At 39.6% G+C, this 15,193-nt stretch overlaps 1 protein-coding gene across 1 annotated transcript; it reads left to right on the forward strand.

Moving 5' to 3' along the window:
- Positions 1 to 702: 702 nt before the first annotated feature.
- Positions 703 to 4,636, forward strand: LYPD6B (LY6/PLAUR domain containing 6B; the record flags this gene model as incomplete). The annotated part of the gene is made up of 4 exons (XM_084288643.1): positions 703 to 817; positions 1,969 to 2,067; positions 2,871 to 3,001; positions 4,472 to 4,636. The coding sequence occupies 4 exons, from the start codon at positions 703 to 705 to the stop codon at positions 4,634 to 4,636; spliced, it is 510 nt and encodes a 169-aa protein (XP_084144769.1).
- Between the last annotated feature and the right edge of the window lie 10,557 nt (positions 4,637 to 15,193).

Here is a 15,193-nt window from a genome sequence, read left to right on the forward strand (position 1 = left end):
AGTTCTCCAAAATGTGTGTATCACCACCAAGTATCTTGCTTGACATTTCCTTGGTATGCAAAGGGAATAAACCTAATTTACACTCATGATTTTTAATGCCATGCCACTGATAAATGCACTTAGAATTAATTCAGTTGGTGTCGCTTAACTGAAGTCAACAGGCATACACTGATCTATTTCACTTAAGGAATTGGATCAGTTAAATCTTGGGTTCGAGGCTGTTCGTATTCAAAAAAAATAAAATAAATTTATATATATATTCCCACAATCCGCATTTTACTTTGTTTAATGGTATGTAATTCTGTCTGATTCAAGGAGGATATAAAGGATCTCTGTCCTGATGTTGATTTTTAGGAATGCTTACAAGGCATCTATCCATGAGACTGACATTGCTTGCAAGGGGAAATAGATTAAAGAAATAATGTTCTTAAATTTGTGGAAACTTAACTACTTTGTACAGGATCTTGGCCAGCAGAAGGCAGTAACTGCTCAGCTTTGGATTGTTCATCATTGTTAATGAGGTAGCTTGCATTAGCCATCTTCCCAGTAATGATTTGCAGACTGAATTTTCAAGGTTTCAGACTTGGTTCGTAGGAAGTTCGTTGTTCATGTGCTCAGTTGTTTATGATTCCCCCTAAAAAATGTGTTCCTTTTCTTTCCTAGGCCTACGAGTTTTGCTTTTCATGAACAACAACATTCAGTATGTTGTTATTCTGTCACGCGCTGGCTGGAGCTTTTCTTCCATTCTTCGTCCTTTCAGGGAACTGGGTTTCAGCAAAGAACATCAACTTCTACAATGTGAGGCCTCCAGTAGACCGTAAGTAGACGGTTATGCTTTTCTTGTGTGTGCAATTGTAGCTTAACGTTTTAGTTGCCATATTCTTTTCATCCTTTGTTTCTTACAGGATTTTCTTCTTCAGACATGAAATGCTAGACTTAAAAATTAAAACTATTGCTTTTTAAACCGTAGCGGTTTATTTTATTTCCAAGATTTTATGTTGACTGAATGAAAACAAACTGTTGCATGCATTGCTAAACTAAAGAACGCACCAGAGCAGTAGTTTTCACATTTTATATGCTTTTGTTATACTTTCTATCTCTGAAATGACTTCCTACAGAAAACATTATGCAATGGATTTCTTCTAAATAATACAGAACAGGTGTCTTTGTCCTTTATCTTGTTGGGGTTTTTGTAAGGGAAAGAATAGGTATGCAGTCTGCAATTAATTCAAGCTGAAGGTAATTAAAAATGTTGTGAGACCTGTGAAGCCAGTTGTCACTAATAGCATCATATTTTTGCCTCTTATCTAACATCAGAAGTATTCCCTATACCTTCACTCAAGGGAGAACACTTTCTTGATATAGATCTCAAACACTCTGGACAGCTAGATACGCTAGGTACATATGTGCATCTAGGAAACTGTGCATCTCAAGTTCATCTGTATATGTATGTCATGTAAATAAGCTTTTAAGTAGTCCTCTTGATCCCTTTGTCAAAGGGAATGAAATTTCCAAAGCTGGAGACCAAGATCTAAAGCTGCTTTTGAAGATGTAGTTTTTTCATCAAAAGAATCAAAAGCCATTTCAATGCAGATTGTGTTTGTGTGTCTGTACAAACATACATGCAGATGTGTTATCGTGTACATACATATAAGATGCTCCCTCTTTCCTGCTTTTCCCACCAATGTTTAAACGGTGTTCTTGACTGTGAGAGAATGGAAAGAGGAGGAGGTGTTTTAATGATCAGGCATGGCAAAAGCAGCTAAAGATGCGGAAGCTTTCAACAAAACTTGTTTCATAGGTTTTATTTATCTAGCAATGATGAATATGTAGGTGATTGTGGCCATTAAAAATATGTACATGCATGTAATATGTCTGTGTGTGTGTGTGCAAACACAATACTATTTTAAATATTTGTTTTCTTTTTGTTTTAATTTGCCAACTTACTGTATTTTAATACTTTCAAAGCCACTCCATTTCCAAACAGTTTTAAGTGCTTTACCTGCGATAATGCGGTGGACAACTACAACTGTAACAGATGGGCTGAAGATAGATGGTGTCCCGAAAGTAAGTGTTTCTGCACGAAGGGGATTCTCCATGATAGTTGAATTTGTTTCTCCCTGCCTCAGCCCTCTTGTAGAAGCCTAAGTGAAAAGGATTAACATACCAACACAGTGATGCCCTTATTAGTAATAATGAGTCATATGATTTTTGCTGAGGGGAATATTCTGACCATTTCAGAGTGCAAAGCAACAGTGCAAATATTATTTTATATAGATACATGTATGTGTATGTATATGTATATAGATATATATGGCCATGCGCTTTCTAGGAATTACTTTTAAGGATGTTATTAAAACATTTAAGAATTGCCTTCCTTTTTGGTTTCCATCCCGAGATCTGATTGTCACTGTAGGCTTGCGTGTGATAAGCAAGACCTGAATGTCTAGGGATCATACTTGTATGAGGGGATGATGGATACCGAGAAATGAATGGAAAGAAGCTTCCTCATTTTTCTTCACAGTGCTATTCATAGTAACAGTGGGAAAGGGGAAGAAATGAACTATTGGAATGAGGAAGCATGTCTGAAACAAAGAAAAAAAGAGTAGAGAAAGGAAGATAAATGTGTAGATTACTGTGCTAATTAAGTGATAGCAGCATTTCTGGAGGTTTGAAGGATCAGTTAAGCTTAAGATTTCATCAGTAATTAATTTCTTGCAAAATGGTGTTTTGATCAAGTTGAAAAATGGCTTTAGACAACCCAAATACGTCATTTTTATGGGAACGTTTTGCTAAACCGTGTGAAGAGTTTTAACCCTGTAAAAGACTGCATCCTGTAAAAAATTAACATTTTAAAATTTATTTTGTAGGTACTCAGTACTGTCTGACAGTTCATCTCTTCACAGACCATGGGAAGAGTACGTCAGTCACCAAAAAATGTGCTACTGGAGAGGAGTGCCATTTTGTAGGCTGCCATCATCACAGAGAAAGCGGTCACACAGTAAGCACTGCTCTCTCTGTAGGAGCAGCACATTGGTTTTGAGGTTTCCATTTCACTTCTTGTTTTTTCCTCTGAGCTGATGATGATGTGCCAAGATGTATTCTCCAGTACTTAGCAACAGAAATTAAATTTTACCACCTGAAGCGTAACTACCCCCTCCTTCCTCCTTTCCTCTTTGTGCGTGACAGCACGTAATAACCACTTCCAGAAAAGCACCTGAGCTTTCTGGTGCACTGACAGTGTGCATCCAATGCGTGCATCTTGGTTTCTGAGTAAGGCACCCAAGGAGGCTATGCAGCCTGCATTGATGCACCTGCGATGCTGCGGGTGTTCAGGATTTTCAGAAGTAAATCTGATCCCCTATCTGATGCTCTACCTGCTAAAATACTGGGATTCACGTTCCATGTTGGTTGTCTCCACAAGCCTGCTTGTAGGAACAGTGGAGTTTCCTTTTGTGCAGTGGCTCTGAAAAGACTTTGGTGGCTCTGAACAGCCATGCTTGGCTACCTTACTCAGGGAATTAATTTCCACAGTGGAAAGTCATCAAAAATAGAGTAAGACTAGCAAGAGGCTTGGAATGTACTCTGTTTTGTTCTGCAGCCATGCCAAAAAAGAACTCCTGTGCTAAAGGACAATATAAGATACAAAGAGCTGTGCCAAATAAACTGTGGAAGACAGAAGCCAAATGCTTTGTGACATTTATCAGAAGACTAATTTCCAAATGGGAGCCCATAAAGTATTATAAAGAAAACTAATTTGTTATGTAAGATTGATGGCAGAAATCTAGAAGAGGTAACAGGTGATTTTCTGTAGCATAAAACCTGCTGAAATTGTAAAAGAAAAAAATCCTATTTACAGACCTATTAAACCAACATCATTGGAAAATTTTCTTGAAAAAAAAGGCGCTATCACTAGGCCGACACCATCCTGGTGCCTTCACTATGATTAAGGATTGTAACACTGCTGCCTCATTTTTATAAGGGAGGTTGCAGTCTTGAGTCTTTCTGCTACTACTGTATTCCTTGTCTCACTTCATAAAACTCTTGGTTTGTCCAGTTTTCTTCTTGCCTTGTGAGACTTTCAGTGGCACTGGCATGATCTGAAAAAAAACACATATTTTGATAAGTGTATATATTTTGATAATCTCACTTAGAATTTCTCACAACTGTGGACATAGGTGCAAGCTCCTTTTTCTTCAGTCATTTTAGAATTTTTTAATTTTTAATTTTAATATGTACTGCTAAAATATTGGTGATAGTCTAACCTTTTGTATGTTTTTGCAAAGGAACTATATCATAAAGTATTTATTGAATTTTATGCAGTTTTGAGACAGTTTTTAAATATCAGTGTTTTCCTAAAATCTTTGGATAGGAGCTATTTTTAACGTGAAAGATTTCAGACTCCAAAGACGAAGCAGACAGCATCCATGCCAAATTGCCCCGTGTCCAGTGATGTCCTTTTTCTCAACAGGAATGTGTTTCTTGCTGTGAAGGCATGATTTGCAACGTAGAGATACCAACCAACCACACAAATGCAGTATTTGCTGTCTTGCACGCGCGGAGAACGTCGGATGGCACCAGGTGGACAGTGAACATCGCAGTGCTTGTGTCAGTCGTGACGATTGCCTTGTCGTGATGCAGCATCCTCCTGTACCTGTGTTCGAGAGGGTTTGCCTTTCTGAGGGCTGGCAGAAATGGTAAGAAGATTCAGTATGTGCCAGGAGAAGCCACTGATACTTCTCAACTACGTAAAATGTAAGAGGACAGTGGGAAGACACGTGTACATCGTGAAGTCCTGGGATATTTTAATGAAGATACTTCAAATGGTCTGCAGTATTTAAAAAAAAAACCAGACACAAAGAGAAAAAAAAACCACACAACTAACAGCAAACCCACTGGTGACTAGGCAGTGGGGTGAAATCAAGTTGTTATAATTCACTATTTTATGTTGAAAAAGCATGTATGGTTGGTGTGTTTCTTGAACAGTGAAAAGTGTCTGTAGACAATCCCTTTCCTTGGTGAGATAAAAGGGAACTCTCAATGGACTGTGTGCCAACCTGTATCTTAATGGAAATTGGTTTTAAACTTTTCACAGTGCATAAATAACATGGACTGTCTTGTCTTGATCCACAGGTGTGTGTAAGCTTATCTTTAGTTATGGTTTTCAGAGAAAACATACACAAGGGAATTTTTTCTATTTTGACCAGAGCTATAATTTCTATGGGAAGAAACGCAAAATAATACTTTGTCTCTTTTCTATACAATGGCTCACACTTGAATTATAAAACAATGTGAAATTGTGTAGAGTTTCTGTCCCAAAATCATGAGCAGGTTGAGCACCTAAAATGGAATTTTCATCTTCCCTCAATGGGATTATTTTCTTGCAGTAGAGTCCCACCCACCTCAGCTGCTCACCTCAGCTTCTGAATGCTTGTCTTGTTTATATTAATGCAGCAATCATACCATAGATTTCAAATTGCAGCTATGGTCAAGCAATAACTTTTTCATTAAAATTTGAAGTGTGCACTTGTTATAAATAAGGAGAGGACTCTGCTATGTTTGGTCTCCGTTTTCTGAAGATCCTCCCAGAAATGCTGTTTCCTTGCTGGATCAACTGGTAAGAAGTCAACACTGGATACCCCAGGCCTCTGGACATCTCTTTTATCTAGCATTGCCACCCACATTTGAAAAGTTTGGGCCAAGATTCTGTTTTTTATTACAATATTGTGGTGTTTAATGCTGCATACTTGCATAGCTTGATTATTTGAATCCTGATCATTTAGATGACTGTTCATCTCTTGGATAAATGGCTGCAAAGATGGCAAATAACAGAGTTTAGGTTACAGCTGGATGTACTAAGCCCTTAATGCTCTACCTTATGTTCTTACGTTATTTGCACTGCAAACTTGCTATCGTACACACCAGCAGGTACAGATTTTAGATGATTTCTCTCAGTGTGGTTTTATACGATCCTAAATCCTTACATATTTTGGCTGCTTCTGTTGGCCTAATGGTGTTTCTTCCAAATCCCCACCATTTTCACACATTTCCTCTGACAACCCTAATATATGGCAGCACAACTAAGGATTTGACCTAACAAGGTTGCAAAATTACATTTCATTTTTTTTTCATTTTTTAAATAAAATTGTTATTCATTTATGACTATACCGGTATGATTATTCTGATATTTTCTAGCAACTTTTTTCTCCTCTTAAATGAGATGGTTAATATTGCAATAAACTGTTGAAGCATTTTTCAGAGAGGAGGGACTGTAAAAACTTAGTTTTACAAAGAGATGCAAAATTGCTCTATGAAAAATTCAAGTAAATTCAAGTAACCCTAGAAACTGGGATTTTTAAGCATTAATATTGGCTTACGTATTAGCTCTTTTAAGTCACCAAATGTGTGTAAGCTAACAATTGAAAAAACAGTTTTTGTAATGTTTTCTGTTTTGTGTATGTTGTAAAATGGTAACGCTTTTTAGGTCTTATAAATATGTTTAAAAACCAGTCTGTGATTGTTGACAGGCAGTTGCGGAGTTACAGAGGTTGGATGGAAACACTTTTTCCTTGCCAATGCAAAATAATTCTTGCTGTCTAAGTCAAGGCTTTTCAGGCTGTGGGTTGTGATGATCAATGTTGTGCCACCCAACACGCCAAGCTGCCAAGGATGTTCTGTGGAAATATTTCTTTTGTTCAAAGATCATCCCTGGGTAACATATCCATAGCATTAATCTTGGTGTCAGACGTAGCTACAGACATAATTAAGATTGTTCCTTACTTTTCATCGTTAGATGTCATCTTTTCGCTACATGATCTACAGGTTTCTGGAGCTTTTCTCTTAGGGAAAATCACACCACGTTTTCTCCGTGCTCAACGGGGAGTCCCTGAGTTGAACAGGATGTTTTGGGCCATGCTATTTTTCCCGTTTTTGCCTCTAAGCACTAGGTGCTTCCATAATTCCGTTTCTGGGAATAATTACGGCAATCTTAACAAGGCCTTAAAGTGCCCTAGAGTCTTATCTGAGTTTACAGTAAATAGCTTACAATAATCTAAGCACTGACACTTGTTTACACTGCAAATGCCATTTCAGAGCATTTGGGAGTGCCAGGAAGACCCTGGAAGGCAGCCAAGGGGGTGGGCTCAGGCACAGAGGAAATGGGTTGCAGGTTCTCTGCAACAGCCGGGAGATCTTTGGGGGCTGTGTGGATCAGTCGGCATTTCTCTTGGTTGAACTGATTGGTTTTTCTGTTTGCCAAACTGAAAAGTTAAGAAACTTGCTTATAATTTAAATGCTTTTACTTATTTGCTGAAGAATTGCCTAGGATAAAAATAAAATTAAGAATTCCACTGACGTGCCAAAATAGAATGCTTGATTTTAATTACCCTTTTTTTAAGAAACTAAGAATAAAGGCAGCAACCTGGGTTTATGAGAGGAAGTGGTGTTGCCAAAGGTTTATTTTTTAATGTAACAGAATTCCAGAAGTGCAGGATATTCAAGATCAATTCCAGTCGTCTTGATACATCACTACCTTGGTTATTGCAAAGCTCAGGTCTATTGTTTCTAGAAAAACAAACATGCAAAAGCTGTTAGCGCTGCACAGGTAGGCTGAAGGAATATGGAATTTGACACTATCACATTTAACCTTTGCTGCTTTTTATCTATGTAAAAATCTTTATGTTTCTGATTATGTTTCTGATTCATGTTTCTGACTTTGTAGGATAAGCAATGTGCATTAATGATTAGAGAAAATAGTGCTAAAATTCATCACAGCACAAATTTTTGACACTCCTAATGCTTGGCTATGTAGGCAATCTTAATTTATGGTAGAATTTGTATATTTTATTAAATAGATTGAAGTATCACCCATATTTTCTCTTCAGGCATCTATCATTTAGGAACTTCCAAGAATATTATTCAAGAAAAATAATCTCTAGGGGCTCCACAATGTATGTATGTCATGAATCTCAGTTTTGATTAATATGTGTATTACTTGTTAATGCCTAAATTTGCCACGCAGCTTTAGAAGTGCTATTTGTGTAAATGCATGTCCATAACTACATGCAGAGCAGAAAAGTTTGCTAACACTGCTGTGTACTCCCAGACTCCAGCAGCAGGGTGCAAATGTTGCATTCTGCTCAGTAACGGGGCAGGGGGTTGTCTCTGAAGACAGCAGGCACTGGGTAAAAACCGTGGGTGCCAAACTCATGGGCAAAATGATCCCTTTATAGTGCCCTTAGAACCTGATAGGAATCTTATTTTTGTTCATGAATAATGGCTTGTAAATCAATTTATGCAGTTGAGGAAAGATAAATGTTGTTTTGTGATGTATATGTATAATTTTTTATTTTTTATTTTTTACATTGCACTGGACAGTCTATGGAAGACTTATTTTTAAAAGTTTAAATACAGAAAACCTTCTCTATTCAGTGTTGGTTTGTACAGTAGTTTCTTACTCTCTGCTGCTGTTTTAACTCTTCTCCAGAAGTGCCACTTAAATTAAAAGTACTGAAATATTTGCTGGTGGAAAAACTTTGTGGCAGAAGAAAAAAATCCATTTGCTGCTTAAGACAAACTAGACCAGGTATGAGGAAGGTTCTTCGACCCTTGTGAAAATAATTTTTTACTATTTAATTACAAGAGTGTCAAAGAATTAAACATACTTTACACTAGCCTCTTAACTTACCAGAAGAACTCTGAGGTCTAGCTACAGGTTAAAATTCCAAATCAAGGCAACAAACAGCACAGAGCCAGCTCTTTAAACAGGATAAAATGTTGATTTGGGATTTTATAGCAAGTAATGTAAAAGAAATTTAAAACTTCAAAGAAAAAGAACTGCAAAACCCCATTCTAGCTGTTCCCACAGAGCCTCTCTGTTTGCCTTGATGCTGGAAGAAGCACCCGGTGTTGCAGCACGTGCTGTTTGCAGGTGTTTCAGGTTGAGGAAACGGCCAGCAGCTGCAGGAGCAGGAGGAGCACGTTTCCTGCCCCTCTTCACCTGGGGATGCCGTTCCTGCCTTGTACCTCTTGTACTGCAGCAGGATAACCTGGAGCAGAAGCAGTTTGTAGAGCACCTGAGGATCCTCCTGGTCCTTACATCTCTTCCACTTTCAGCTTTTTTCTGTGAGGTGCAGAGCAGAAGAAGGTAGGGCTGCTGTTGTTGCTCACTGTAGATTTTGGGGTTCACAGATGCCTGTTGGATGAAGGGATGATGTAAGCCGCTATTTTCTCGAGCAGTAGATATCTAAATACCTATATTTAGATAGATGTATAAATAGGTATTTCTGAACGTATACTTTTGATTGATACTTTTGTGATACTTTTGATTTTTCTTTCTTTTTCCCTTGCTGAATGCAGTCAGCATGCAGGTCACTAGGAAATCAGTCATCAAACACATTTCTTTGGGTTCATATTTTTCTGTGATGGACTAGTATTTCCAGCCTGATGTGCAGTTTGTTCCTTTCTGTTTAATGATGGAGGAGGAAAAAAAAAAAGAAAACGCTGCCAAAAAACCCTGTGATACATAAATGGCTTTGTGAGGTTTGGTTGGTAAAGCCTCATTTTTCATGAGGTGGAAGGAATTTAGAGTGGGGTGCTGGTCCATCGAAGCTGGTGGGAATTTTACCATGGTATCCAGTTAGCACTGGGAGCTGAACCAGGGTGTTTATGGCCATTGCTCACGTGGGGGTGTTGCTGTGCAATTAGGTAACTTGTGTTTTTTGAGTAAATAACAGAAATACGTAATTTGGCCTGCAATTTTATGCTGGAGATTGGTGTGGTGGTGGGCTGTCTGCTTGCTCTAAGTGAAAGCCTAAATGTCATCCCTGATGAAACACTGCAGCCTTTTGTTATTTCTTAAAGCCATGTCAGATCCATGCAAGAGTTAGCTGTAAGGATTACTCTAACATTGATGAGATTAATGCTGCAGGAAACGCTTAGGAGTTCAAAAGCTGGCTGGATTTCAGGACAGAAAATGGAGTAACCTGAAAGCTGAAAAGTCCAGAAAATGTGACAGAAACGACGCTGTTCTTGGGGGTTAATTTGAAGATTTCCTCGTCTTCTGTAGCTTGTGGCTGTCACCTTGCAGACCATGACTCCTGCTGGAGGAAAGGCCAGCTCTCTTCTTGCCACATCCTTGTTGTCCCCCCAAGTTCTCCAAAGCTTGGGCTCTGGCATCCCTGTGGCTCTGCAGAGGCCTTTTTTTGAAGTGTGTTCTCTGGGTGTGCTCTGTGATCCTGCTGGAAGGGAAATATTCAGTGTAATGAGGATTTTAGTTCCTGTGGAGCATGTGGGGATTCTTGCTTACCACCTCCCAGCCTTCCCAAACTTGTCAGACATCTGCCCCTTTGCTGCTCTGGGGTCTTCATTTCCATGCTGTGCCAAGCTGTCCCTCCTCCCCTTTGCCTTTCAGAGTGGTCTTCTTGAAGGAAAACAGAGAAAAGGCCTGGGTTTTTCGTTTTGGTTTGTTTGTTATTGGTTTTGGCTGATTGGTTTTGAACTCGTTTTAGGGTGAAGGCAGCTGTGAAAAGCAGCGGGTGCCTCAGCCTGTCAGAGCTGTTTTAGGGGGCTAGGCCATCAAAACGTAAACAGCTCAGGCAGTCGAAAGACAAAATCTCTGTTGAAAGGAATGGAGTATACGAGTCTTTTGGGCTTGCAGATGTTTTTGTTAGAAGTTCAGTCTGCAGCTGGGGGTCATCAGAGAGATGAGGTAGGTAAGGTTACACCATGGGGTGGGTAACTGCACCTACTGCAAACTCATGAGCTCTTGGGTAGGGTGTTAAAAGAACAAGTGCTCACAATCCCCTTTTGAAGATTAGAGTAAGATGTAAGATAAAGTATAAAAGTAATATGGAAAGATTTATTTTTAATTAAAAAAAAAGGTGAAAATCAATGCTGATTTTTATTTTTTTTTGGTCATTGTTTTCATATTATCCTTATTCCATACCAATATGCATGGCATTTTCACAGGCTGGCCTGGGACTTTTAAACTAATGTTGTGTACATACTTCTAAACTAAAGGAGGTCACGGGTGCTGTGTAAGATATCTCGCAGGGTCCCCTGCCTGCTGTTAGCCCCTGGTGGCCCAGAGCAGTCCAGTGTGCTCAGACCCTGTGCTCGTGCTGTGCTCTGTATCAGGAGTTGTTTGAAAACTGATGCTGGTAAGGGTAAAACACAACTGCTCTACCCAAATAATCTCATGGTGAGCTTGGTTAATGTAGCCCTTTTATTAGATATGGGTCAATTCTACCAAATAATGCAGCATGCCCCCACCTGATCTCTATCAGCAGTGACTGCTGATAAGCACCTGCGTAGGCAAAGCCTGGAGCTTCACTGGGAATGGTTCCCAGTTATTGCGTGAGGAAAGTGTCCTCTGGTGATGCATTTCTTAAAGGTACTATTTTATTTTTTTTTCTTTTTAAGGCTTTGTCATTTTACAGAGGTGCTGAAGATCAAGAGAACATGATTATATTCTATCTTCTCCCCATAAGCACCTTGTAAATGCTGCTGCTGCCCAGAGCAGTCCCTTCTCAGGGCCACGTGGGATAGCTTGTGCTCTCTTTGGGCCTGGGGCCTCTCCAAGTATCTCTGCTGCTTTCATGCTTTGCCACCTAAGTTGTATGAGATGAATTTTTAATATAAGGCTTTGTGGTGCCTATGCAATGGTGAGATGGTTCACACCCAAGGACCCCAAAGATGCACAGATGAGTAAAATCCAGAAATGCAAATGATGTTATTTGTATTTATTGTTATTTGTTCTACAAAGGGTGAATATTAAATGTTATCTTAGAATTGTTTCTTGGAGGTATTTTCCAACCTATACTAGAGGCAAGCATTTTTTAAGCATGGGATGCATTTCCTCTATTACCGAATCCACTCCACGTTTCAAATATTTAACACTGCAATCCCATAACACTGCCTGTTCATTTACTTTCCCTATTATCTCCTGATGAAGAGAGACCGCACTGATAACTGATTAAGAGCTGTGCTGAGTGCGAATGCTTTCCCTCTGTTTGAGGGGGCAGTCGCCATGCAGAGTTGGTCTGCTCATGTTGGCAGCAAACCAAATTTTTCAGAAATGCCTCATGGAGAACAGTTCATTAATGAGCTTTCCCTGCAGAGCCCCCCAAAGTGAGATGTATTCCTCTGGTCTGGTGAAAGTTGTCAGCAAGAAGTAATTCCTGGAATTTTTTTTCTTGGGTCAGAGCAAAACAGATCCTTTACAAAAGTGACTTTGGATTTTTTTTGGAAAGAAAATGACTTGGCCTTGGTGCAAAGTGTGGGACCTGAATTTGGGGGGAGAGGTGGGGAGGTGCTAGAGAAATTGTTGCAAAGCCTGCTGCTGTTCGTGGTTCACTTGCGTAGTGTTAGGTGGTGGTGGTGGGATTTGTCAGTAACAAGAAGTAGTGCTGAGAATGAAATTTTTTTTTTTTTTTCAAAAAAAAATAGTATGAAAAAGATTTGGATATAGTTCTTGATAAAATGCTGAACTAGGAAGTGAGTTATGCTCCATATCTCCTCCACAGTTAATGCTTTCCATAAAGCTGTAGGCCAGTGAAATCACTTTCAACCTTTTGAAGTTGTCAGGTTGGGATTTAGGGACCCCTTAAGTGGTGCCTTAGGACTTCAGCTGCCTGACCCACAGGGACAACACACGTCCAAAAACACCCGCTCATCCGGGGAGCATCCCTTGGTTCGAGGGGCAGTTGCCGTGCCTGGTTAGTGTCTGCAGGTTGGCACTGGCTCAAATTTGTTTAAAAAAAATCTAAAAATCCTTCTCCTGGAAACCATATTTTATTAATGAGCTCTTCTATTGTGCTGTTATTCATTACTTCTCACCAGCTTTTCTTTAGTCTTGGTGTACTATCTCTTGATCCCCGTGAGGAAATTAACTGCTGCTGTGCCCCAGAGTCGATAGGACCGACTGAACCGGAGGGGGGAAAATGGGACAATTCAGAAAACCACATCAGGTTGTCAAGATTACTTTCGTTACTTTCTTAAAACCAGAGCATCCTTCTCTACTCACTGTCCTTCAGCTCCTTACGGGAATTTCATCCCGAATTGCTCAGAACTACAAGTGGTGGCAGCTCAAAGGAGAGCTGGCTCCTTATCATTATTTTATTATAATCCTATATTATATAATACTAAGTTTATTTGTGCATTTGCAAGCCAGTTTATAGGGTTCACTTCAAATTAATTTTTGTTTCCCTTCTGTGTTTTCTGGGAGGGTCCCTTCCAACCCATGTGGGGCTCAGGGGGCGATGGGATGTTGGTTTGGGGAACATTTGTTGTTCTCCACCTGTAATCCTGGAGGAGGAAAGTCTGGGGAAACACTCCCCTTTGTAGGGCAGCTGTAAAGGGCTACAGCGACATGAAATCCTATTGGGAAGTTGATTATTACTGTGGCTGACAGAGGTAAGCACCGGGCTCTAAATCATTCCTGCCATGGAGTGTTAATTATAGGTTAAACTCCTTGCGGGTGTTACATGACCTTGTAACTCTGGGTTTCGTGCATTGGTATTTCTGGTCCTTAATGCCTTGTAGGACAGCACCTTAGCCACTGGTCCCGTATAGAAAGAGCCCAGCAGGCTCTGTAGGAAACCTGTCTATTCCTCTGTGAAATAAGAGAACACCAAGTTTTGTTATGTGTGATTTTTCTATTTTAAAATAATTTATTTTTTCTGCTCTGTGTTTTAATGGGATGCATTAGTGCAGTCAGGCTTAATAGGAATAACTTAAAACATTTTTTTTCTACCTTGCTTCACTTATGATGTACAGATATTTTGGGTGGGTTGTCTTTCATCACTTTTTCTGTTTTACTTGGTATTTTACAGCAGAGTCCTGCTTGCGTGCATTGTGTACGTGCTCTTTACACTTCCATGCTATGTTGGAATGGCTGGATGCTACCTAAAGTGAATTACCTGGTGTTTATGAATTTAAGGTGACTTTAAAATTACTTTAACTCCAGACTTGAAAAGTTGGTATAAGTAAAAGTACCAAAAATAGAGATCCTGGCGAATAACTGACTCAAACTTTTTTTGGGGAGAGTCTGTATGTGACATTTAGCATGGAAAATCTGTCAGTAACTGCAGCAGAGGTGCAAGACTTGGTTTGGATTTTTTTTTTTCTTTTGCTGACAGTTGTGTTTATTTGTTTAATTGCGTGCTGACCGAGGCATGGAGCCACTTGTGGGAATTAAAATGTCAAAGCAGTGTTTGTGGTGGATGCTGCTGTGTGGCTGGGGTTGCTGGGGGTGTTGGCTTCTCTGATCCCCAAATATTTTGCTTTTGGTGACACTGCCGCACAGGTGAACTTCATCCCTCACCGAGAGGGTTCTCCATCTCTCTGAAACTTGCTTCTATTCACTCAGAAAATGCTTTGACAAGCCAAAGTTTATAAGCTGCTCTTTCAAAGTAATATAAATCTAATACAGCTCCTGCCATACCTGTCAAACATCAGCAGTGCTAGGGGCTTTAGCGGGATGACATGCAACTCACGATTTATTCCTTTCTGATTGTGAATCATTTCCAGAACTAGCTTTTTTCTGTTATTGCAGCTATAAATAAATATTCCATTTATACATGTAAGACCTGTCAAGAAATCCTAGACTTGGTCTTGACATGCAGCCACTCTACTTTTCTTCACGTAGGCTATTAATAGTTTACTAATGAGCAAAGGCTCTAAATCACATTTGTAGGACTCTGATTTTCAGCAGCTGAAATGCTGCCTCCCCGCTAAATTGCGTTTTAAAAGTTTAATATAAATGAGTATTAAGGCACTTGAGGACTGGCCAAGACCTTGTGCTGTTTCCCACTTGGCTGGCATGCTGCAGAAATATGCACAAGCAGACATGCATGCCTTGAAACACTTGGCAACTCTAAACCATTGATTAAGATTTATGTCGCCTTTAACATATGTTTATATATCCCTCATGGACATAATTATAAGCAAATGCATTACATGAAGGAATTTAATTTATTTTTTTTTCCTAGTACAGCTTGCATGAAAGTCGGCCCGTCAGGTTTCCGTGCCGATGCCTGGCAGCAGCGATGTTTCAGCTTTATTTGAACTCACGGAGGTTTGAGAGAGCTCGTGGGACTGCCCCGTGGTGAGGGTGCTTCTGAGCTCCGTGAACGTCGATGAAAAGTTTTGAGTTCATCTGAAATGTCACGATCAAGGGCTTTTGGAACTTCAT

Source organism: Netta rufina, assembly GCF_964035555.1.
Source record: "Netta rufina genome assembly, chromosome: 6".
Lineage (NCBI taxonomy): Eukaryota > Metazoa > Chordata > Aves > Anseriformes > Anatidae > Netta > Netta rufina.